At 45.9% G+C, this 26,837-nt stretch overlaps 1 protein-coding gene across 1 annotated transcript; it reads right to left on the bottom strand.

Moving 5' to 3' along the window:
* Positions 1–348: 348 nt before the first annotated feature.
* On the bottom strand, positions 349–26,265 carry LOC311139941 (sodium- and chloride-dependent transporter XTRP3-like; the record flags this gene model as incomplete). Its single annotated transcript, XM_084174939.1, has 11 exons — positions 349–516; positions 766–931; positions 1,585–1,744; positions 2,426–2,630; positions 3,347–3,509; positions 4,111–4,352; positions 4,514–4,624; positions 9,846–10,073; positions 10,369–10,460; positions 12,837–12,977; positions 26,139–26,265. The coding sequence occupies 11 exons, from the start codon at positions 26,263–26,265 to the stop codon at positions 349–351; spliced, it is 1,803 nt and encodes a 600-aa protein (XP_084031065.1).
* Between the last annotated feature and the right edge of the window lie 572 nt (positions 26,266–26,837).

Here is a 26,837-nt window from a genome sequence, read left to right as displayed (position 1 = left end):
TTAAACAATGCAATAAACCATTGACAAGATAATTTGTTCGTTCTTCACTTCTGAAATATTTTGGATGTAGTTCTAAGCCCTGCTCAGAACCGCAACTACAAAAATACTAATAGAACTAATCAAAATACAAAAGTTCACTATTATATCCCAGTAAGTGTTAGATGCCAAAGGACGACTAGGCCTAATGCTAGGTACAAGTATGCCAGTCTGTCCACCAGCAGCACAGCGGGCGAGCCAGCCTGCCCCGGTGAGAGAAAGAGGGCCTTTGGCTTGAGGTCCTGTTCTGTTAACACAGCCATGATACGGACAGTAGACTGTCGATCAGTCGATCCTAAAACTAGCGGGTCTTTACGCTGACACAGTGCTGACAGTGCGCTCTCTCTTCCCACTGGCCAGGTTCCTCTTCTTACAGTAGGCGTAGAGGGCCGTCAGAGGGATACAGCAGACAGAGGAGGCTAGGAGGAGGCCGATGAAGGCTTGGGCGTAGGGAGGATACTCCGTCACCACAGACTTCCCCTTGAGGAGAGGGAGACAACAGGACAGGCAGGGATCAACATTGTATCTGGGTGCATGAATAAAACCCGAAGCAGCATAGTCTGTGCCAGTGCTTTTCTTTCATTCATGTATGACGGGTACAATCAAATCCCCCTTTGGGGATTAATAAAGTACTATCTTATCTTACCAGTTTTCTGGGCAAGTGCTGTGCTTGTTAGTGTAATATCAGGGTTATTGATAAGATATTGGAGATAAAAAGAGAGGTCTTACCAGTTCCTTGTTCCAGGCCTGGTATGTGGGCGTTCCTCCCTGGATGTAGTTGATTATGTAGAAGATGAATAGTGCGATGAGAAGGATGGGACTGACTCCTGCCAACATGATCTTCCAGTACCAGTTAAGACGATGACCTAACATGTCTTCTACATCCTTCTCAAACCTGGAGAGGGAAAGGTTGCAGGAGCATTGACATGATGACTATGTTGATTAAGGCAGCCCCCCGCACCTCTCTAAATCAGAGGGGTTGGGTTACATGCGGAAGACACATTTTGATTGAATGTATTCAGTTGTGCAACTGACTAGGTATTCCCCTTTCCCTTCCTTAAAATACTTTCATATATTTTGGATGGGCAAAAGACAACCATGGTATTTTAGTTTCAACATTCCTTCAACATTCAAAGGACATTGCTTCTATGCTTCATAAGCCATTTTGCTTTTAATAAACAGTACAAGCCCAACTTAAAAAACTACAGTACAGCCAACACAAAAGCCTGAGAGCAGAGTGAAAGGAATGTGAGGTATTTGTGGATGATTATGCTAAGTTTTGTTTGGCATTACTGGACACAATACAGCTTTTATGAGGTACTTTAAAGATTTAACTACTAGCTGCTAACAAAACTGCAGTAGGGCTACACATTCTGGAGTAGAAACTGTTTCAAATAATGTCAGCTCAACTATTGTTTCTTGGAGATAAGGTACTGTACGACAAGATGTTAGTTTTTCTGATTTCGAACAGCAAAGGTGATGATGCTTAGAAAGCTTCTGAAATGAGTCATTCTTCATTGTCAATATTGTACACACACACACACACACCTTTTGATGCCATATATGTAGCAGACGGTGATAACTTCGATGAGGACGATGAAGAGCAGAGAGAAGGTGGCTCCATAGTCGTTGAACATGGTGAACCAGTAGTTCCCAGATCGGGTGGTGAAGCCCAGGCCAAGCAGCAGGCAGAACAGACACACCAGACCTACAGGATATGACAACACACCTGTTAGTCACACGCACACACCAAACCTAGAGGATTGGCCCACTCAGCCCAGTCCAAGCTCCTCTCAGTCCTGGCACCCCAATGGTGGAACCAGCTTCCCCCGATGCTAAGACAGCAGAGTCCCTGCCATCTTCCGAAAACGTCTGAAACCCTATCTCTTCCAATAGTATCTTAAATAAGACATCTCAGTCTTACCCCCCCCCCCCCCCAAAAAAAAGGTGCACTTATCCTTTCCTACAAGCACTGACTTTGATGATAACTTCTTTATTGAGAAAAAATTTACTTACTATGACTGTGATATGTGGTTATCTCACTTAGCTATCTTAAGATGAATGCGCTAATTGTAAGTCACTCTGGATAAGAGCATCTGATAAATGACTAAAATGTAAAATGTAGGATGGGACAACACACCTGTTAGTCACATACACACACACACACCTAACTCAAGCAGCAGGCAGAACAGACACACCAACCTAAAGGACAAGACATGCCCGAGTCAACCCTAAACCTAGCTTCATGTCCGCACCCCAGATCAACCCTAACCCTAGCTTCATGTTCACACCTTAGCTCAACACTTACCCTCAACCTCAACCCTAAAACTAGCTTCATGTTCACATTAGCTCAACCCTCCTCTTCCCCTCATCACCCCTTCTCTCTCACCATTGAGTGTTTTGGTGCTCATGTAGCGGTTGATGAACTTCAAGTCACTGAGGGGGGTGATGACGGCGATGACGTTGCCCAGCATACTGCCCATGCCCAGCAGCAGGAGCATGATGAAGTAGAGCACAGACCACAGCTGAGACACGGGCATGTTCTTAATGGCCTCACTGTACACTATGAAGGCCAGGCCTGTACCCTCGACAGCCTGAGAGGAGGGAGAGGGAGAGGGAGAGGGAGAGGGAGAGGGAGAGGGAGAGGGAGAGGGAGAGGGAGAGGGAGAGGGAGAGGGAGAGGGAGAGAGCGAGAGCGAGAGCGAGAGCGAGAGCGAGCTTAGTGGATATTCAGTCCCGCATAGCGCAAATTATTATTCAAGTGGCTAAAGTCAGTATTTAATTTTTTGCTTTTGTCCATTGGAAACATAAGTGGGATGGACAAAATGGAAAATCCAGGAGAGCATTGACAATTAAATATTAACATTAATTGTAACTGCAACAGCCAATGATATTTGCCACATCTCACTACCACCACTACAGAGTCGAATAAAGTTGAATAGGTGACTTTGAACAATGACTAAAAGATTAAAGATTTATAGAATGGTGAGAGAAGTTTTTATTGCCTTTACATATTGGCAGGAAAGCAGAGGTATTTTGTTTGATTAAGGGCTCGATTCAATCCATATCGCGGAGGTTCTGCACTGTAGTGCGGTTGAAATGTAAAGGTAAGATCGGATTGAGTCGATTTATGCAGCATTTACCCTGAATGCAGTCTCCGTGAACGCAGGAACATTGCCTTTAAATTTCAGTCGCGCTATATCGCAGAACTTCCCCGATTCAGATTGAATCGAGCCCTAAGAGAGGTAGTAAATTAAGTTCTATTGAGTTTATTAGTTCATTTGAGTTGTGTGTCATCATGATTACCTACCGTGTCTAGTTCAGCCTCTAGGTCACAGGTCTCCAGCCTACCTCCCAGACTAGCAAACTGTTCTGGGTGTGTGCTGTTCAGCTCAGCGATCCAGTGGTTGACATTCTCCAGACTGATGGTGTCCTCTGCTAGATCAAAGGTGTTCAGGAGCAGCAGTCGCATCCTGGGAGAAGACGAGAAATGTCAGTGTCATGAAAGGGCCAGTAGTGTAGCGCAGTATTATAGCGGTACACCACTGGCAGAGAGAAACATGTGCTGTTTTATAGCTAATATCATTCTATTCTACACATTTTGCTATGAGGCTGAGAGAAAATGTTGCAGTTTTAAAGCAAATTTTCTGCTATTCTACGCATTTTGCCATGAGGTCGAAAGAAGATTTTGCAGTTTTATAGCTAATTTCCTGTCATTCTAAACATTTTGCCATGGTTTATGACATTATTAATGGCTGTGCTACACCACTGGAAAGGGCATTTCTGATCTGAAGCATACAGTATGTCTAGCCCCCTATACATTTCCTCTCATTGCTGATCTAGATTATAATGCCTTCCCAAGTCCAAGCACCTGCCATCTGTTCCATCTGTATGTCTGCAGAAACTGCTACAGTCTACAGACATTAAATTAATTGTATATGTTTGACCTAGAATTGTTTACGTTTCTACTTGCTGAGTGCTGCTGACTGGTGTCACCTACTACTCTGAGTTGAAAGTTCAATGCCAAAGTCAATGAGACAACCAACCAGGCCGCGATCCCACCCAGGGCCTCACCTCTCCAGGCAGCTCTCGTAGTTGAAGGTGGCCTTGAAGCCATAGATGGAGAAAGTGACGATACTGGCGAAGATGGAGGTGCCACTGTTGACTATGGACACGACGATGGCCTGCTTCTCAAAGTTGTTGTTGTACTGGTTGTAGCTGGCAAAGGCGATGAGGGATCCAAAGCCCAGGCCCAGAGAGAAGAAGATCTGAGTGGCCGCGTTGATCCACGTAGTGGGGTTGGCCAGCTGTTCCATCTGAGACAGCAAACACACACACACACATTAGTAGCACACACACATATGTAAAGCATGATTAAACAGAACAAAGCAATGTCCATGAGCCACCATACCTTGGCTGTGAAAACGGAGGCTATTGGGGCTCAATAACGTTATTTCATTCATCTAATCATTCATACCTTAGGCGTGAACATGTACTTGACACCGTTGATGGCTCCGTGAAGGGTGACCCCACGGATGAGGTAGATGATGAGGACCAGGTAGGGGAAGGTGGCTGTGAAGTACACCACCTAGAGCGGGCAGAAACAGCAGGAGGATTCAGGGTCAAAGTTCAGCTATGCTGCACTGATTGCCTGTTTGCTAACACAGATTTGGCACGCTTTTCCCACGGTTTTATAACGTTGCTCGCTGAATTTATTGTGAAGTTGTAGGTGAAAGTGAACTTGTTTGTGTATATCTTTCCATCAATCGATAACGATGTCATTACTTTTCTATTATTTCTCTCTGCATTGTTGGGAAGGGCCCATAAGAAAGCATTTCACTGTTAATTTACACCTGTTGTTTACGAAGCATGTGACGATTAAAATGTGATTTCATTTGATGAACCTCTTTTAGGTCATTTTAGATGAGAGATCATATCAATATCAAAAGCCCCTTGAATCAGGGCCGGTGCCAGAACGAATCAGAACGAATCAGTTTTCACGGGACCTCCTGTGTGCACGCGCTTGCGTGTTATAATAAAGATCATAGGCAGCTCATGAGTTTCAAGTTTGGGGAAGCTTACAATTTATCCTACCATTTCTACCCATCTGCGTGCCAGTTATTTTTCATGGAACAGTTTCATTTAAATAATACAAATCTCAAAGTTAAACTGCAACTAATGCAAGAGCACCAGCCTTTGCCACATGGACACATTGATACACTGTGATCCATTGGCGGCTAAAGAAATTAGCACATGGAACTCAGAGATAGCCTATAGGCCAATGCAGCAGTAGACCTATAACCTCCATCGTCAACAAAGTAAAATAAAAACTGTAGAAAATACCCTGTTGAAAATTCTATTTTTTCAATCGCATTAATCTCTCTACTATGCCTGTTTCCAGTGGCGTAGCACAGTGAAGTGCAACATTGTATCAACTCAGCAGGTTGGCGTGCTCAGACATGTGCACTCCTTTAAATTATGACAGAGAAACCATACACATGCTAATTGCTCACATGGAGCACTCCAAACAAAACTCCTAAATAAACCAAAACTTGTTTCTCAGAAGTGTAGCAGGTTGTAAACTCTGCAAACGTTTCCACTCCAAGAATGAGAACGGTAAATGACTGTAATACATGCATTAACAGAAATGTATGTAACCAAATGACGGGGGATTAACAGTACCTTTATTAGGCCTACTGGTTACATACTGTATGTAATGGCGAATTTATCAAAATAAACAATCAAAGGGCAAACAATTCACACAATAAAACAATGAATGTGCAAGAATTGTTGGGAGACATTGGAGCACATTCTTGAGAGCTGAGTGCATGCATTCTGGAGAGAGATATAAGCCTATGCACTTGTGATTTGAAACAATCCACAGCTAGTTTAAAAAATGAAGAAGCTAATGATCCTATGTGGCTAAGTCAAGCTCTCTGTCACGATCGTCGGGAACAGAGGACCAAGGCGCAGCGTTGAAGGTGAACATATTTTATTTAATAGAGTAATCACCCGAACAAAACAACAAACGATACGTGCAGTCCTACGGTACAAACCAAAAGGAACAAGATCCCACAACCACTGTGGGAAAACAGCCTGTCTAAATGTGGTCCCCAATCAGAGACAACCAGCAACAGCTGACACTCGTTGCCTCTGATTGAGAACCACTCTGGCCAACATAGAAATTCAACAACTAGAATCAAGGAAACTCACACCCTGGCTCAACATACAAGTGTCCCCAGAGCCAGGGCGTGACAGTACCCCCCCCTAAAGGCGCGGACTCCGACCGCGCCAACTAAATACCACAGGGGAGGGACCGGGTGGGCACTCCGCCTTGGCGGCGGATCCGGCTCCGGGCCTGATCCCCACTCCCTCTCCAACCCCCCAAAGTACCCCTGGTCCGGTCTGGCCCCGCTGGCCGGAGCTGGACTGCACACTGGTGGAGCGGATTGCTCTAGCTCCGGCGTGAAGCAGCTGACCGGTGCCGGACCAGGCACCGGTGGAACAGGCATGGGCCGTGCCGGACTGACGACGCACACCACTGGCTTGGTGTGGGGAACAGGCACGGGCCGTGCCGGACTGACGACGCACACCACTGGCTTGGTGTGGGGAGCAGGAGCGGGCCGGACCGGGCTGGCGACGCGCACCATAGGCTTGGTGCTGGGAGCAGGAGCGGGCCGGGCCGGGCTGGCGACGCGCACCATTGGCTTGGTGCGGGGAGCAGGAACGGGCCGGACCGGGCTGGCGAAGCGCACCATTGGCTTGGTGCGGGGAGCAGGAGCGGGCCGGACCGGGCTGGCGACGCGCACCATTGGCTTGGTGCGGGGAGCAGGAACGGGCCGGACCGGGCTGGCGAAGTGCACCATTGGCTTGGTGCGGGGAGCAGGAGCGGGCCGGACCGGGCTGGCGACGCGCACCATTGGCTTGGTGCGGGGAGCAGGAGCGGGCCGGACCGGGCTGGCGACGCGCACCATTGGCTTGGTGCGGGGAGCAGGAACAGGCCGGGCCGGGCTGGCGACGCGCACCATAGGCTTGGTGCGGGGAGCAGGAACAGGCCGGGCCGAGCTGGCGACGCGCACCATTGGCTTGGTGCGGGGAGCAGGAACAGGACGGGCCGGGCTGGCGATGCGCACCATTGGCTTGGTGCGGGGAGCAGGAACAGGCCGGGCCGGGCTGGCGACGCGCACCATAGGCTTGGTGCGGGGAGCAGGAACAGGCGGGCCGGGCTGGCGACGCGCACCATAGGCTTGGTGCGGGGAGCAGGAACAGACCGGACCGTACTGGGGACACACACCACTGGCCCTACGCAGGGATCTGGAACGGGCCGGACCGGACTGGTAACACACCCCAGTACCTCTCGCCGTGCCTCTACACCTTCCTTCCCCTCTTTGACCAGTGGCCCCCGTAACCTGGCGGCCTCCTCTGCCAACCCGCTGGGCCGCTCTATCGCGGTCTCCTGCTGCCCCGTCATCCACGGCGTGAGCCCCCCCCTAAAAAATTTCTGGGCCTCTCTCCTACCCGTGGACCCGGTCTCCATATTTTTCGCCAGCCTCTCGCCCTTCTGCTTCCACGTCAAGCCCCTCTCCTCCTCACACGGCTTGACCCAGTCGAGGAGGCGAAGGAGATCCGCTAGAGATCTCCCTGGCGATGGCTCCTGGACACGCTGCTTGGTCCAGTCTTGGTGGGATCTTCTGTCACGATCGTCGGGAACAGAGGACCAAGGCGCAGCGTTGAAGGTGAACATATTTTATTTAATAGAGTAATCACCCGAACAAAACAACAAACGATACGTGCAGTCCTACGGTACAAACCAAAAGGAACAAGATCCCACAACCACTGTGGGAAAACAGCCTGTCTAAATGTGGTTCCCAATCAGAGACAACCAGCAACAGCTGACACTCGTTGCCTCTGATTGAGAACCACTCTGGCCAACATAGAAATTCAACAACTAGAATCAAGGAAACTCACACCCTGGCTCAACATACAAGTGTCCCCAGAGCCAGGGCGTGACACTCTCTGGTAAAGTATTTCTAATGATTTTATTTAGACAGGAGTAATTATATAATTTTGGCAAAACATCAATTTACTTTAGGGGAAGCCAGCATCCGAACAGTGGCTGAAACCAGAGATTTGTATATAATGACGAGATTCTCATGTCTCCGCCCTAACAATGCGAGTCGTTGTCCCAAAGGCAGGAATGCAGGCGACAAGCTTAGGTCTGCATATTATGCCCATAGAAACGCATTGGGCTTGTTCAGGACAGAGTTTGGCGAGAGTGAGCCCTCTTGCGTCGCCTCTTCCTCTCTGCTGAAACTAGCGAGCAAACAGCGGCCTCTGTCTTACTATATGTAGGACCAGTATGGAAAAAAAGTATGAAAATGTATGCACTCACTACTGTAAGTCACTCTGGATAAGAGCGTCTGCTAAATGACTAAAATGTAAAAATGTATATGTACAAATTTAGCCCATGTATCTGATGCTGTCTGGCCTGAAAAAGTAAAACATGCCATACTCCTTTTGTATAGACAGCATCAGATACATGGTCTACACATACGGAGACAGAGGGGTGCTGTTTCGATCGCTCGGATGCTTTATCTGAGATTGATGCGTCTTTCTGTCAGTGCGCGTCTCGGTCAAATAAATTATTAATATTTCTATATTTTATTCGGATGGGCAAGGAGGTACGGCAGGGCGGGCCAGGCACCCTAGGGCCCGCCCATAACCCCGGCCCTGCCATGAATCCACTGTGAACAGCAGACCAGAAAACAGTTCTCTGTCTGTGTTGACACAGTATCCTTTACTTTCACCCTGGCTTGTCTCCTCAGAGACTCCCACTCTAGATAGTTATGTGATGAAGTAGGCCAAGGTTTTCAAAACTTTCCTATGAGGCCCCCTCACTCTCTCAGCTGATGTTTTCCTCAGTTCAGTAAAGATCCATTGGATCTGCTTCCCCTTCCCCTGCCCCATCATTCTGAGTTGGCAAACTCTGCAGCCACAAACTGTAATTGTTTTATTCGCCTTGATGGACAATTTTTGGACCATTTAGAGTCTTGAACTGTTTGTACCTTGTCTCGCCATTACGAATAACTTTCTTGACCCTTTCCTTTGTTTTCGAGGTCACTTCTCAGCTGACTGTTTTCCTCTGCTCAGTAAAAATACAGGTAACTGCCAAAATAATGGAAACACTTGACTAAATGAGGGATACAAAGTATATTGAAAGCAGATGCTTTCACACAGGTGTGGTTCCTGAGTTAATTAAGCAATTAACATCCCAAAATACTTAGGGTCATGTATTAAAATGCTGGGCAGGCCATTATTTTGGCCACCATGGCTATTCTCCCATAGGATGACAATGCCCCCATCCACAGGGCATGAGGGTTCACTGAATAGTTTGAAGAGCATGAAAACTATGTAAACCATATGCCATGGCCGTCTCATTCACCAGATCTGAACCCAATTAAACACTTATGGGAGATTCTGGAGCAGCGCCTACGACAGCGTTTTCACCACCATCAACAAAACACCAAATTATGGAATTTCTCATGTAAGAATGGTGTTACATCCCTCCGATAGAGTTCCAGACACTTATAGAATATATGCCAAGGTGCATTGAAGCTGTTCTGGCTCGTGGTGGCCCAATAACCTATTAAGACACTTTATGTTGGTGTTTCCTTTTTTGGGCAGTTACCTGTATGACATAGGAGACGATAGTGACCTACATCCACTAGATCTGCAGCTTGCATGACATAATTGTGCCATAACTGTCTTGACCCTGTCCATCGTTACCGAGCTGACCTCTGACCTCTCACCTTCCCGGTGGACTTGACCCCCTTGACGATGAACAGGTAGACAATCATCCAGGCCAGCAGGAGGCAGAGCGCCTGTCCCATGTGGATCCCTCCATTCTCCTCGATGGACCCGGAAATGTCCAGGGTCTCTCTGTAGAAGAAGTACTGGGTGGGCGTGGCCCGCTCACATTCCTCCACAGGGCCGGTCAGGTTGCTGTTAATCGGGCACTCTGCCCATGGCAGGACCGACTGGAGCAGAGTGGGAGGAAACAGCACAGGTCAGGTCAGGCACAGGACGTTACAGATAGCACTAGAGCAATTAATTGTATCTTCTAAGGATCCAAACAAAACAGTCTGCACAACACCAATAGTCTGTCCTCAAAGCTGAGTGAGCCTGTTGATACAGCTTGTAATAAGATTGTAACAACTTATTGAAGATTGTCTACATTTTATGATCACATCATACATCTGAATGCAGGTCAAATACTTTGAATTGCTCTATTGAAAATAAAGATAATTTTGCCATTGTGAGACTGGAACTAACCTGGAATGAATGGAAGAGGTACCAGAAACTCCATGCATTGATGACATTGTAATAGAGGCATAGGTACATGGAGGTCACAACACTGGCCAGACCTGGAACCAGCAGAGAGAGGAACATATCTATTTAAACTATAAGCAGATAATATTTCATTTGCATCTTTGATAAGGATACTTTTATTTGGTTGTTGAAATAGATTTGCAGTGTTGGGGAGAAGTAAACTACATGTAATTCAACTAGTAATTTAATTACTTTTTACAGTAGCTTACATTTTAGGGTTCTTCGGGCCGTCCCCATAGGATAACCCTTTTTGGTTGCAGGTAGAACCTTTTTAGTTCCAGGTTGAACCCATTTGGTTTCCATGTAGAACCCTCTGGTTAATTACTTATTTGCCAGGTAGTGGTGTAGTTAACTACTGGAACTACACACTACATTTTTTGCAAAAAGAATAGAAAATATGGGTGAAATAGGCAATACTTTCCTTTCTTCAGACCTGCCTAATTCTCACTTGAAACATCATTTTTGTGTTTAATAGGCTAAATTACACATTTTGTTAACAAATGACCCCAAAGTGATCTATTCTTGCAATTTGTAATCGATGACATTTCAGATTTACATATGGTAATTTTTCACAAAGTAGTTTGTATGTAATGAACTACTTTTTCAAAGTAACTTTAGTTAACTATATATTGGTAGCTTAAACTATAAACTATATTTAGCTTCCCCAACACTGTATATTTGACACAGTAGTACTGGCCTAAATGTAACAAAACCATATATTTAAATATGTGTGTGATAAATTATAGGCAAGTTTATGTACTTTTTTCAATGGCAGTGTGCACCCATACATGCAGCACTATGTGCAGTGTCCTCTGTCCAAAAAAAGTATTAATAATTAATAAATAAATCATATATATACAGTACCAGTCAAAAGTTTGGACACACCTACTCATTCAAGGGTTTTTCTTTATTTTTACTATTTTCTACATTGTAGAATAATAGTGAAGACATCAAAACTATGAAATAACACATGTGGAATCATGTAGTAACCAAAAAAGTGTTAAACAAATCAAAATATATTTTAGATTTGAGATTGTTCAAAGTAGCCACCCTTTGCCTTGATGACAGCTTTGCACACTCTTGGCATTCTCTCAACCAGCTTCACCTGGAATGCTTTTCCAACAGTCTTGAAGGAGTTCCCACATATGCTAAGCACCTGTTGGCTGCTTTTCCTTCACTCTGCGGTCCAACTCATCCCAAACCATCTCAATTGGGTTGAAGTCGGGTGATTGTGGAGGCCAGGTCATCTGATGCAGCACTCCATCACTCTCCTTCTTGGTCAAATAGCCCTTACACAGCCTGGAGGTGTGTTTTGTGTCATTGTCCTGTGGAAAAACAAATGATAGTCCCACTAAGCGTAAACCAGATGGGATGGCGTATCGCTGCAGAATGCTGTGTCACCAGCAAAGCACCCCCACACCATCACACCTCCTTCTCCATGCTTCACAGTGGGAACCACACATGCAGAGATCATCTGTTCACCTACTCCGCGTCTCACAAAGACACGGTGGTTGGAACCAAAAATCTCAAATTTGGACTCATCAGACCAAAGGACAGATTTCCACTGGTCTAATGTCCATTGCTCGTGTTTCTTCGCCCAAGCAAGTCTCTTCTTTTTATTGGTGTCCTTTAGTAGTGTTTGTTTTGCAGCAATTCGACCATGAAGGCCTGATTCACGCAGTCTCCTCTGAACAGTTGATGTTGAGATATGTCTGTTACTTGAACTCCAAGAAGCATTTATTTGGGCTGCAATCTGAGGTGCAGTTATTCTAATGAATTTATCCTCTGCAGCAGAGGTAACTCTGGGTCTTCCTTTCCTGTGGCGGTCCTCATGAGAGCCAGTTTCATCATAGCGCTTGATCGTTTTTGCGACTGCACTTGAAGAAACTTTGAAAGTTCTTTACATTTTCCGGATTGACTGACCTTCATGTCTTAAATTAATGATGGACTGTCGTTTCTCTTTGCTTATTTGAGCTGTTCTTGCCATAATATGAACTTGGTCTTTTACCAAATAGGGCTATCTTCTGTATAACCACCCTACCTCGTGAGAACACAACTGATTGGCTCAAACGCATTAAGAAGGAAAGAAATTACACAAATTAACTTTTAACAAGTCACACCTGTTAATTGCAATGCATTCCAGGTGACTACTTCATGAAGCTGGTTGAGAGAATGCAAAGAGTATGCAAAGCTGTCATCAAGGCAAAGGGTAGCTACTTTGAAGATTCTCAAATATAACATTTTGTTTAACACTTTTTTGGTTACTACATGATTCCATATGTGTTATTTCATAGTTTTGATGTCTTCCCTATTATTCTACAATGTAGAAAATAGTAAAAAATTAAGAAAAACCCTGGAATGAGAAGGTGTGTCCAAACCTTTGACTGGTACTGTATATATTCAGTACTCACCCACTCCCCCCAGATAGGGGCTAATAGCTCTCCATGCTCCAATGCTGCCCAGACGCATCTTCTGGCCAATGGCTAACTCCATGTAGAACAAGGGTACACCCAACAGGACCAGCATGAGCATGTATGGGATCAGGAAGCCACCTGAGGACAGAAAAAGGACACACATACAGTATATTTTACCATTCAAAACACACAAAAGAAACCCACTTGTACAATACCTGCAGTATCATAGACAAAAACACACACATGATCTATAAGGTAATGCACTGAGCTTCAGATTCACATGACACCCAGAAAATGTGTTCTCATTCTTAATAGTTCTATTTTATTTACATAATGAATGTGGTCTCGGTCCTTGTATGCTGTTGCATATTTCTTCTCCCTATATATTCATGGAAAGAAAGGGTGCAGTGCAGTACAGTGCTTCCTTCATTATTCTTTGATCAAGGGTCTAACATGTAAACAAAGCTTCATTCATGTTTCTACTGGGTTCTGTTCTCTCTGGCTTTCTCAGTATTCATAGCGATCACAAAAAAACTGTCTGGCCTGGGTCAAAGTGACCTGTCTCCTGTGATTTCCAGCCTGCTAGTCTGAGTCGTGGACAGTAATTACAGTAAGCAGGCAGGGGGGCAGGGAGAGAAGGGGGCAGTGGGTGAGGGCGACAGTGGAGCTGGGGGACATGCTCAGTGACACAAACACAAGGTCAAAGCGAGTCTAGAGACGGGTTAGTCACTGCACCAGGTAATGGCTTGGAAACGTTTTGGGATTCATTAATTCACTCGTCCATCCATCCGTCCGTTCATTAATTAATTAATTAATTAATTAATTAATTAATTAACTCAGTGGGTGAACATAGTGGTATAGAAATAGCATGTAATTGTCCCTAATTTAGCAGTTAGATGGAAGATTCCATGCTTCTAGCTCTCAGATGCTTCATGCTACCTTCCTTTGACTGTAATGAACCCTTGAGAATGAGTGTTCACACAGAAACAGCTTGTATAATCGGATAAGGATTAGATGGAAGTTGGAATAGTTGGAAGTATTGGAATAAATAGCTTTTCCTGTACTGTAATCTCAGATTTCTCAAATTGTTGCACAAGAAAAACATGATTGTAAAATAATGTTATTGTAATGTGTATCAGGTGATTATTTACACTCTGACAAATGATTTTTTTAAACACTGTAAAATACAAAAATGCACAATGCAATGATAACATAATATAGAACTTAAGGGGGTCCTCAATATGTATTATGCAAGACCCCTAACCCCTAATGTCCTATCTTTCTGTTTTACCTTGCGATCTTTTAACAATGAGAGGGACATTTCATTTTGTAAATATGATCCTTTTTGGGACCTCCTGTCATTTGTCCACACTCATGATGTACTGGTTGTCACACATGTCATTTTGATGACTGTATGCTTGAAGTCCTGTCATTACGTGTAAGCCTGATGTAGATTATTAGTATTGAGCAGCTTCTCCTAAACCAGAGCCTCATAGGGGCATGCAAGTCGCCTCAAGGGGGGCATACATTCTTGCAAATATTAAAACAACAAGGATAGAACAATTTATAAGGTAGAACAACAAAGGTATACCATTTCATGAGGTAGAATTTCATGAGGTAGTTCAAGTGTATTTTTCTTCCGGCATCTTATCTCTGTCAGTGTCAAGTTGGTGGGGCATTGCCTTAAAGTAACTGTCCAGTGTTTCCAGAATTCTATGAAATATGACCTATAATTGAAGTTTCGTTCCAAAACGCTATATCCACACATTTTTCACATTTGTTTTTTCACCAAAAAATGATTGCTTATGGGTACCTTCATGTGTGTGTGTAAAATATTACTGTTCTCAGTTTTTTTATGAATATATTCTAGATGTGTATTATTATTTTTTTATTTTTTTATTAGCAAAACACTATGTATCCATTGTTTAGTTGGAATGGAATGTTCGTATCCTGTATATTTCACTGTGATATGTGGTTGTCTCACCTAGCTATCTTAATGCACTAACTTTCGCTCTGGATAAGAGATTACTATAATGTCAAATGTAAACATTTTACATACAGACCTCACATTACTATAGTGATTCATTTTTTAAATTAAAAAATAATATTGTTTCACAAATGTATCATTTGTACAGTTCTTTATTAAACGTTTCGTTATCTGTTGTCACAATCGTCTTCAAAAGGAGTAGACCAATACGCAGCGTGTTGAGCGAACATGATTGACTTTATTAAATAAAGCACGAAAACCAAAACAATAGACGATTCGTGAAGTCCACAGTAACAAAGACCGTACAGGAACAAAAACCCACAAACACAAAGTGAAACACAGACAGTTAAATATGGCTCCCAATCAGAGACAACCAGCACACAGCTGACACTCGTTGCCTCTGATTGGGAGTCATTCCTTCAAACATAGAAATGAACCCAACAGACATACCCACATAGAAATACACCCAACGAATGAACACACCCTGGCTCAACATACAGAGTCCCGGAGCCAGAGCGTGACAGTACCCCCCCCCTAAAGGCGCGGACTGCGACCGCGCCTCAATAAGGGCTAAACAAGGGAGGGCTGGGTGGGCATACCTCCTCGGCGGCGGTTCTGGCTCCGGCCTTGCCCACCACCCTCCAATCAACCCCCCATAGTGCCCCTGGTCCGGTCTGACCCCGCTGGCTGGATCTGGACTGGACATTGACGGAGCGGATTGCTTACGCTCCGTTGTGGAGCAGCTGACCGGTCTTACCAGGCTGACGACTCGCACCCCGGGCTTGGTGCGAGTAGCAGGCACGGGCTGAACCAGGCTGACGACTCGCACCCCTGGCTTGGTGCGAGTGGCAGGAACGGGCTGGACCAGGCTGACGACTCGCACCCCTGGCTTGGTGCGAGTGGCAGGAACGGGCTGGACCAGGCTGACGACGCACACCGTAGGCTTGGTGCGTGGAGCAGGGACAGGCCGGGCAGGGCTGTCGACGCACACCGTAGGTTTGGTGCGTGGAGCAGGAACAGGCCGGGCAGGGCTGTCGACGCACACCGTAGACTTGGTGCGTGGAGCAGGAACAGGCCGGGCAGGGCTGTCGACGCACACCGTAGGTTTGGTGCGTGGAGCAGGAACAGGCCGGGCAGGGCTGTCGACGCACACCGTAGACTTGGTGCGTGGAGCAGGAACAGGCCGGGCAGGGCTGTCGACGCACACCGTAGGTTTGATGCGTGGAGCAGGAACAGGCCGGGCAGGGCTGTCGACGCACACCGTAGACTTGGTGCGTGGAGCAGGAACAGGCCGGGCAGGGCTGTCGACGCACACCGTAGGTTTGGTGCGTGGAGCAGGAACAGGCCGGGCAGGGCTGTCGACGCACACCGTAGACTTGGTGCGTGGAGCAGGAACAGGCCGGGCAGGGCTGTCGACGCACACCGTAGACTTGGTGCGTGGAGCAGGAACAGGCCGGGCAGGGCTGTCGACGCACACCGTAGACTTGGTGCGTGGAGCAGGAACAGGCCGGGCAGGGCTGTCGACGCACACCGTAGACTTGGTGCGAGAGGCAGGAACAGGCCGGACCGGGCTGGAGACGCGCACCGTCCATTTGGTGCGAGGGGCCGTAACAGGCCGGACCGTACTGGGGACACACACCACTGGCTCTACTCCGGGAACTGGAACGGGCCGGACAGGACTGGTAACACACCCCAGTACCTCTCGCCGTGCCTCTAAACCTCCTTTCCCTACTTTGACCAGTGGCCCCCGTAACCTGGTGGCCTTTTGAATACGCCCCTTCTCTGCCTCCGTCAGCCCCGTCGTCCATGCCCTGTGCCCCCCCCTAAAAAATTCTTGGGGGTGCCTCTCGTCCGTCCGACGATGGCACTGCTGACGCCGCTGCTCCTCTCTCGCCAGGGCCTTGATCCTACCCCAAGGTCCCTTGCCCCCGAGCATGTCCTCCCAGGACCACACTTTGCCCACCTGGGCCATCGCCAGCCTCTCCATCTCCTTTCCCGGCGCTTCCTCCCATGTCCAGTCTGCCTGCTCCTGGACACGCTGCTTGGTCGTTGTATGGTGGGTTTTTCTGTCACGATCGTCTTCAAAAGGAGTAGACCAATACGCAGCGTGTTGAGCGAACATGATTGACTTTATTAAATAAAGCACGAAAACCAAAACAATAGACGATTCGTGAAGTCCACAGTAACAAAGACCGTACAGGAACAAAAACCCACAAACACAAAGTGAAACACAGACAGTTAAATATGGCTCCCAATCAGAGACAACCAGCACACAGCTGACACTCGTTGCCTCTGATTGGGAGTCATTCCTTCAAACATAGAAATACACCCAACGAATGAACACACCCTGGCTCAACATACAGAGTCCCGGAGCCAGAGCGTGACATCTGTCACATTTAACTGTGTAAAACCAAGCAGTAGTACTTATTTCTCGCTTCTTGCAACAAAACATGATTATTTGTTTCTCTGAAATAAAACCATCAAGTGATAGATTTTAAACAAATACATGTCTGTCATTGAACAAGCCTGATTAGATGGTGAAATAACACACCAATCTCTTTCATAAATTCTTTAAACAATAAGACCTAATTTACCAACATTTCAGAAAATGTATATAGAGCATTTTGGAATGAAACTCTTCAATTATTTACACATGGAAACCATGTTTTGTGGGATATTCTACAGACTCCCGACAAGGCCCAGATCCCCGTCATTCGCGTGAGGAAGAGACGGAGATATCGTGGACGCAGATCCGGGTGCCTTGTAAGGATCCGACGGCGAACGAGTAAACTGCCTCTCCCATCAATCCTATTAGCCAATGTTCAATCTTTTGAGAATAAAATGGACGATTTAAGATTACGGTTATCCTACCAACGGGACATTAAAAACTGTAATATCTTATGTTTCACGGAGTCGTGGCTGAACGACAACAATGACAACATTCAGCTAGCGGGCTATACGCTACATCGGCAGGACAGAACTGCAGACTCTGGTAAGGCAAAGGGTGGCGGTCTGTGTATATTTGTAAACAACAGCTGGTGCACAAAATCAAATACTAAGGAAGTCTCGAGGTTTTGCTCGCCTGAGGTAGAGTATCTTATGATAAGCTGTAGACCACACTATTTACCAAGAGAGTTTTCATCTATATTTTTCATAGCTGTCTATTTACCACCACAAACCAATGCTGGCATTAAGATTGCACTGAATGAGTTGTACAAGGCCATTAATCAACAGGAGAACGCTCATCCAGATGCAGCGCTCCTAGTGGCCGGGGACTTTAATGCAGGGAAACTTAAATCCGTTCTACCTCATTTCTACCAGCATGTTAAATGTGCAACCAGAGGGGAAAAAACTCTAGACCACCTTTACTCCACACACAAAGACGCATACAAAGCTCTCCCTCGCCCTCCATTTGGCAAATCTGACCATAACGCTATCCTCCTGATTCCTGCTTATAAGCAAAAACTGAAGCAGGAAGCACCAGTGATTCGGCTAATAAAAAAGTGGTCAGATGACGCAGATGCTAAGCTACAGGACTGTTTTGCTAGCACAGACTGGAACATGTTCCGGGATTCTTCAGACAGCATTGAGGAGTACACCACATCAGTCACTGGCTTCATCAATAAGTGCATCGATGATGTCGTCCCCACAGTGACCGTACGTACATACCCCAACCAGAAGCCATGGATTACAGGAAACATCCGCACTGAGCTAAAGGGTAGAGCTGCCACTTTCAAGGAACGGGACTCTAACCCGGACGCTTATAAGAAATCCCGCTATGACCTCCGACGAACCATCAAACAGGCAAAGAGTCAATACAGGTCTAAGATTGAATCATACTACACTGGCTCTGACGCTCGTCGGATGTGGCAGGGCTTGAAAACTATTACAGACTACAAAGGGAAGCACAGCCGCGAGCTGCCCAGTGACACAAGCCTACCAGACGAGCTAAACCACTTCTATGCTCGCTTCGAGGCAAGCAACACTGAAGCATGCACGAGAGCACCAGCTGTTCTGGACGACTATGTGATCACGCTCTCCGTAGCCGATGTGAGTAAGACTTTTAAGCAGGTCAACATTCACAAGGCCGCAGGGCCAGACGGATTACCAGGACGTGTACTCCGAGCATGTGCTGACCAACTGGCAAGTGTCTTCACTGACATTTTCAACATGTCCCTGACTGAGTCTGTAATACCAACATGTTTCAAGCAGACCACCATAGTCCCCGTGCCCAAGAACTCTAAGATAACCTGCCTAAATGACTACCGACCCGTAGCACTGACGTCTGTAGCCATGAAGTGCTTTGAAAGACTGGTCATGGCTCACATCAACAGCATAATCCCAGAAACCCTAGACCCACTCCAATTTGCATACCGCCCCAACAGATCCACAGATGATGCAATCTCTATCGCACTCCACACTGCCCTTTCCCACCTGGACAAGAGGAACACCTACGTGAGAATGCTATTCATTGACTACAGCTCAGCATTCAACACCATAGTGCCCTCTAAGCTCATCACTAAGCTAAGGATCCTGGGACTAAACACCTCCCTCTGCAACTGGATCCTGGACTTCCTGACGGGCCGCCCCCAGGTGGTAAGGGTAGGTAACAACACATCTGCCACACTGATCCTCAACACGGGGGCCCCTCAGGGGTGCGTGCTCAGTCCCCTCCTGTACTCTCTGTTCACCCATGACTGCATGGCCAGGCACGACTCCAACACCATCATTAAGTTTGCCGACGACACAACAGTGGTAGGCCTGATCACCGACAACGATGAGACAGCCTATAGGGAGGAGGTCAGAGATCTGGCCGTGTGGTGCCAGGACAACAACCTCTCCCTCAACGTGACCAAGACAAAGGAGATGATTGTGGACTACAGGAAAAAAAAGAGGACTGAGCACGCCCCCATTCTCATCGACGGGGCTGTAGTGGAACAGGTTGAGAGCTTCAAGTTCCTTGGTGTCCACATCACCAACGAACTATCATGGTCCAAACACACCAAGACAGTCGTGAAGAGGGCACGACAAAGCCTATTCCCCCTCAGGAGACTAAAAAGATTTGGCATGGGTCCTCAGATCCTCAAAAAATTCTACAGCTGCACCATCGAGAGCATCCTGACTGGTTGCATCACCGCCTGGTATGGCAACTGCTTGGCCTCTGACCGCAAGGCACTACAGAGGGTAGTGCGTACGGCCCAGTACATCACTGGGGCAAAGCTCCCTGCCATCCAGGACCTCTATACCAGGCGGTGTCAGAGGAAGGCCCTCAAAATTGTCAAAGACTCCAGCCACCCTAGTCATAGACTGTTCTCTCTGCTACCGCACGGCAAGCGGTACCGGAGTGCCAAGTCTAGGTCCAAAAGACTTCTCAACAGCTTCTACCCCCAAGCCATAAGACTCCTGAACAGCTAATCATGGCTACCCGGACTATTTGCACTGCCCCCCCACCCCATCCTTTTTACACTGCTGCTACTCTGTTAAGTATTTATGCATAGTCACTTTAACTCTACCCACATGTACATATTACCTCAACTACCTCAACTAGCCGGTGCCCCCGCACATTGACTATGCAACGGTACCCCCCTGTATATATAGCCTCCCTACTGTCACTTTATTTTACTGTATATATAGCCTCCCTACTGTCACTTTATTTTACTTCTGCTCTTTTTTTCTCAACACTTTTTTGTTGTTGTTTTATTCTTACTTTTTTGTTTAAAATAAATGCACTGTTGGTTAAGGGCTGTAAGTAAGCATTTCACTGTAATGTCTGCACCTGTTGTATTCGGCGCATGTGACCAATAAAATTTGATTTGATTTGATTTGATTTGTTTGATGTTTTTGATACCATTCCACATATTCCGCTCCAGCCATTACCACGAGCCCGTCCTCCCCAATTAAGGTGCCACCAACCTCCGGTGGTGTGGGCATACTCCAACAACAGAATGGTGTGGGTGTATATCGGTCATTAAAAATATTAATGCGAATAGACCACTGATTGGCCGGCTCATCCTCCTCTAGACTGCTGATTGGCCAGCTCACCCTGCTCATTAGTATGACATCATACACCACAAACCGATGCTGGCACTAAGACTGCACTCAACGTGCTGTATAGGGCCATAAGCAAACAAGAAAATCCACATCCAGAGAGGGCGCTTCTCGTGGCCGGTGATTTTAATGCAGGGAAACTGAAATCCATTTTGCCTCATTTTTACCATCATGTCACCTGTGCAACTAGAGTCAACAAAACTCTAGGTCACCTTTACTCCACACACAGAAACGCATACAAGACTCTCCCTCGCCCTCCTTATGGCAAATCGGACCATATCTCTATCCTCCTGATTCCTGCTTACAAGCAAAAACTCAAACAGGAAGTACCAGTGATTCACTCAATTCAGAAGTGGTCCGATGAAGCGGATGCTAAGCTACAGGACTGCTTCGCTAGTACAGACTGGAATATGTTCCGGGATTCATCTGATAACATTGAGGAGTTTACCACATCAGTCAACGGCTTCATTAATAAGCGCATCAACAACGTCGTCCCCACAGTGACCGTAGGTACATATCCCAACCAAAAGCCATGGCTTACAGGCAACATACGCACTGAGTTAAAGGCTAGAGCTGCAGCTTTCAAGAGGCGGGACACTAATCCAGACACTTACAAGAAATCCCACTACGACATCTGATGAGCCATCAAACAGGCCAAGTGTCAATACAGGACTAAGATCTAATCCTACTACGCCGGCTCTGACACTCGTCAGATGTCAAGGATTACAAAGGGAAACCCAGCCGTGAGCTGCCCAGTGATGCAAGCCTACCAGAGGAGCTAAATGCCTTCTATGTTCACTTCGAGGCAAGCAACACTGAACCATGCATGACAGCACCAGTAGTTCTGGATGACTGTGTGATCTCGCTCTCCATAGGCGATGTGAGTAGGACCTTTAAACAGGTTAAAATTCACAAAGCCGCGGGGCCAAACGGATTACCAGGATGCGTACTCAGAACATGCACTGACCAGCTGGCGGGTGTCTTCACTGACATTTTCAACCTCTCCCTGACCCAGTCTGTAATACCTACATGTTTCAAGCAGACCACCATAGTCCCTGTGCCCAAGAACACCAAGGTAACCTGTCTAAATGACTATTGCCCCGTAGCACTCACATCTGTAGCCATGAAATGCTTTGAAAGGCTGGTCATGGCTCACATCAACACCATCATCCCAGACACCCTGGACCCACTCCAAATTCGCATACCGCCTCAACAGATCCACAGCTGACGCACTCTATTGCACTCCACACTGCCCTCTCCCACCTGAACAAGAGGAACACCTATGTGAGAATGCTGTTCATTGACTACAGCTCAGCGTTCAACATCATAGAGCCTTACAAGCTCATCACTAAGCTCAGGACCCTGGGACTGAACACCTCCCTCTGAAACTGGATCCTGAACTTCCTGACAGGCCGGCCCCAGGTGGTGAGGGTAGGCTACAACATACCCGCCATGCTGACCCTCAACACATGGGGGCCCCTCAGGAGTGCGTGCTTAGTCCCCTCCTGTACTCCCACGACTGCATGGCCGCGCATGACTCCAACACCTTCATTAAGTTTGCTGACGACACGACGGTGGTAGGCCTGATCACCAACAACGATGAGACTACCTATAGCGAGAAGGTCAGTGACCTGGCAGTGTGGTGCCAAGACAACAACCTCTCCCTCAACGTCAGCAAGACAAATTAGTTTATCGTGGACTACAGGAAACGGAGGGCTGAGCATGCCCCCATCCACATCGAAGGGGCTGTCGTGGAGCGGGTCAAAAGCTTCAAGTTCCTCGGTGTCCACATCACTAAGTAATTAACATGGTCCACACACACCAACACATCACAACAACACCTCTTCCCCCTCAGGAGGCTGAAAAGATTTGGCATGGACCCTCAGATCCTCAAAAGGTTCTATAGCTGCACCATTTAGAGCATCTTGACTGGCTACATCACTGCTTGGCATCCGACCGCAAGGCCCTGCAGAGGGTAGCGCGTACGGCCCAGTACATCTCTGGGGACGAGCTCCCTGCCAACTATACCAGGTGGTGTCAGAAGAACGCCCTAAAACTTGTCAAAGACTCCAGCCACCCAAGTCACAGACTGTTCTCTCCGCTACCGCACGGCAAGTGGTACCGATACACCAAGTCTGTACCAAGTCTGTATCTTATGGAAGCCATAAGACTACTAAATAGTTAACCAAATAGCTACCCAGACTATCTGCATTGACCTCTTTTCACTAACTCTTTTGACTCATAACATACGCTGCTGCTACTGTTTATTATCTATACTGTTGCCTAGTCACTTGCCCTACCTACAGTGGGGAAAAAATGTATTTAGTCAGCCACCAATTGTGCAAGTTCTCCCACTTAAAAAGATGAGAGAGGCCTGTAATTTTCATCATAGGTACAGGTCAACTATGACAGACAAAATGAGATTTTTTTTTCCAGAAAATCACATTGAAGGATTTTTTATGAATTTATTGGCAAATGATGGTGGAAAATAAGTATTTGGTCAATAACAAAAGTTTCTCAATACTTTGTTATATACCCTTTGTTGGCAATGACACAGGTCAAACGTTTTCTATAAGTCTTCACAAGGTTTTCACACACTGTTGCTGGTATTTTGGCCCATTCCTCCATGCAGATCTCCTCTAGAGCAGTGATGTTTTGGGGCTGTCGCTGGGCAACACGGACTTTCAACTCCCTCCAAAGATTTTCTATGGGGTTGAGATCTGGAGACTGGCTAGGCCACTCCAGGACCTTGAAATGCTTCTTACGAAGCCACTCCTTCGTTGCCTGGGCGGTGTGTTTGGGATCATTGTCATGCTGAAAGACCCAGCCACGTTTCATCTTCAATGCCCTTGCTGATGGAAGGAGGTTTTCACTCAAAATCTCACGATACATGGCCCCATTCATTCTTTACTTTACACGGATCAGTCGTCCTGGTCCCTTTGCAGAAAAACAGCCCCAAAGCATGATGTTTCCACCCCCATGCTTCACAGTAGGTATGGTGTTCTTTGGATGCAACTCAGCATTCTTTGTCCTCCAAACACGACGAGTTGAGTTTTTACCAAAAAGTTATATTTTGGTTTCATCTGACCATATGACATTCTCCCAATCCTCTTCTGGATCATCCAAATGCACTTCAGACGGGCCTGGACATGTACTGGCTTAAGCAGGGGGACACGTCTGGCACTGCAGGATTTGAGTCCCTGGCGGCGTAGTGTGTTACTGATGGTAGGCTTTGTTACTTTGGTCCCAGCTCACTGCAGGTCATTCACTAGGTCCACCTGTGTGGTTCTGGGATTTTTGCTCACCGTTCTTGTGATCATTTTGACCCCACGGGGTGAGATCTTGCTTGGAGCCCCAGATCGAGGGAGATTATCAGTGGTCTTGTATGTCTTCCATTTCCTAATAATTGCTCCCACAGTTGATTTATTCAAACCAAGCTGCTTACCTATTGCAGATTCAGTCTTCCCAGCCTGGTGCAGGTCTACAATTTTGTTTCTGGTGTCCTTTGACAGCTCTTTGGTCTTGGCCATTGTGGAGTTTGGAGTGTGACTGTTTGAGGTTGTGGACAGGTGTCTTTTATACTGATAACAAGTTCAAACAGGTGCCATTAATACAGGTAATGAGTGGAGGACAGAGGAGCCTCTTAAAGAAGAAGTTACAGGTCTGTGAGAGCCAGAAATCTTGCTTGTTTGTAGGTGACCAAATACTTATTTTCCACCATAATTTGCAAATAAATTCATTAAAAATCCTACGATGTGATTTTCTGGATTTTTTTCTTCTCAATTTGTCTATCATAGTTGACGTGTACCTATGATGAAAATTACAGTCCTCTCTCATCTTTTTAAGTGGGAGAACTTGCACAATTGGTGGCTGACTAAATACTTTTTTTCCCCACTGTACATATCTATCTCAATTACCTCGTACCCCTACACATCGACTCAGTACTGGTACCCTGTGTATATAGCCAAGTTATCATTACTCATTGTGTATTTATTCCTCTTGTTATTACTCTCTGCATTGTTGGGAAGGGTCCGTAAGCATTTCACCGTTAGTCTACACCTGTTGTGTACAAAGGATGTGACATTTTTTGTTGTCGATTTGATTGATTTGATACTCGATGAGGAAATAGCAAGCATTTTTTAAACTGTCTGTTTGAGATACAAGTTTGAGTTGGGGTTTTTGAAGTGTTTTTGTTTATCCAATTTATGCTTTGGACACAAATACGAGTATAGGACGAGACAACAACATTATATGGGTATGAGTTAACAGAATATTAACTTTGCTTTTTTTTTTTTTACTGGACAGTTACATTAAGGCAATAACTCTACAATAATAAATACACAATAACTCTACTAGCATACCACATCTGTATTTATGGAATGGACATATGGGCCTTAAAGCAACCGAGGCATCAAGGAGTCTCCTGTATGTGAACATTTTCTAGGAATCTATGAATGGAAGAACACAACATAAACACCTGTTGACTGTTAGGCTACTAATTGTAAAACTTTGTAATCAGTTGAGACCATTAAAAGCGAAATACAAAAGCAAATGCTGATCCATTGTTATTCTGTGACAAACAACGGGGCGTGTTAAGGGTTAAAAGTGGGCTCTGTATCAATCCAAACTTGGAGTGGAAAGTTATTTTATGCGTGTGCTTTTGAAAGCTCCTTTATGTATGGGCTTTGGTACATGCATACCCTCTGTTTTTGAGTGGACTAAATGTTCTCAGTGACTTATGGGGAGGAATATGAAAAATATTAATTGAACTAACAACTAAGTGAGAGAATTTTTCAAAACCATTGCAAATTTCCTGCACCATTAACTTTTAGAGGAAGAAAACAAAAGGCTGCACAGTAACACCTTCACTCATTAGAAATGTTTAACAACCATACGGTAAGCTTTCAGATTCCCTGTAAATGGATAATAAACTGATAACGTTTCACCCAGGGTAAAATAATAACTAGCCCATTCTACAACCGCACAAGATCAGTGCGCCATTGCGCATAATAAAGGTGAATAAATTGGCCACTGACTGGCTATTCATATAGCCTACATTACAACTTTCAATCAGTAAACAGTAATTGTCTTCATTAATTTTAAACAGTGTCAAATATTGCAGTTCGATATTTAATCAAAAATAACTGTGGGCCTAAATTTAAAATATATTATGGATGAAACCCGAAATTAGGCTCTGCGCTGTACCTGTTGTCGGAAAACAATAAATAAATAAATAAATAAATAAATAAATAAATATTGCTTACCCCCGCCATGCATTTGACACAAGTATGGAAAACGCCACACATTTCCCAGTCCAACCGCGTATGATATACACGCCAGGACAAATTGCATGGGATTGTCCCACTCTGCTCTTGCGTCGTCCTTCCCCATCGTTGCGTCCTGAGCACACAATCAAGCCAATTTGCAGGTCCGGTCGAGTAGGTGGCAGTGCGGTGCCGGTGGACAACCTTGACTGTCAGCAAGTCTGAAGTACCGGGAGTAGGGATGGCACTCCTGTCTGGATAATATAACTAATCCAATGACAGCGTCCTATGGGAAACAGGGAAAGTGTTTCAACAGGAGGCTGTTCGAGTCAGACACATTTGCAATGATTGAAGAACTAGCATGGAGTTTATAGAGAGCGCTTGCCCATTCTAACTAGGTCGCCCTACTTGAGAGGGAGGGCCTAAAGTTTTAATAGGTAGACATAGGCAAGAGAGTTTATTGGAATTTACGTAACCCAGGTGAACGTGTTTGCTTTTGTACAATGGACTTCATAGTGCAAGATTCAGTGCTGGAATGGCCTGCCAATCAATAGCTTATGTGCAACGGATTTTCTAGTTATTTATTTTATTTATTACAAATTGTCATGAAGGCAGGATTGTGGAGATAATGTATTTATTTTCCTTTTTACTATTCATACAACTTGAAATATAGTACTGGAGTCTGCTGTGCAAAAACAG

The sequence above is a fragment of the Coregonus lavaretus genome (genome assembly GCF_964263955.1).
Source record: "Coregonus lavaretus genome assembly, chromosome: 13".
Taxonomy (NCBI): domain Eukaryota; kingdom Metazoa; phylum Chordata; class Actinopteri; order Salmoniformes; family Salmonidae; genus Coregonus; species Coregonus lavaretus.
This window is presented reverse-complemented; position numbering and strand designations above follow the sequence as displayed.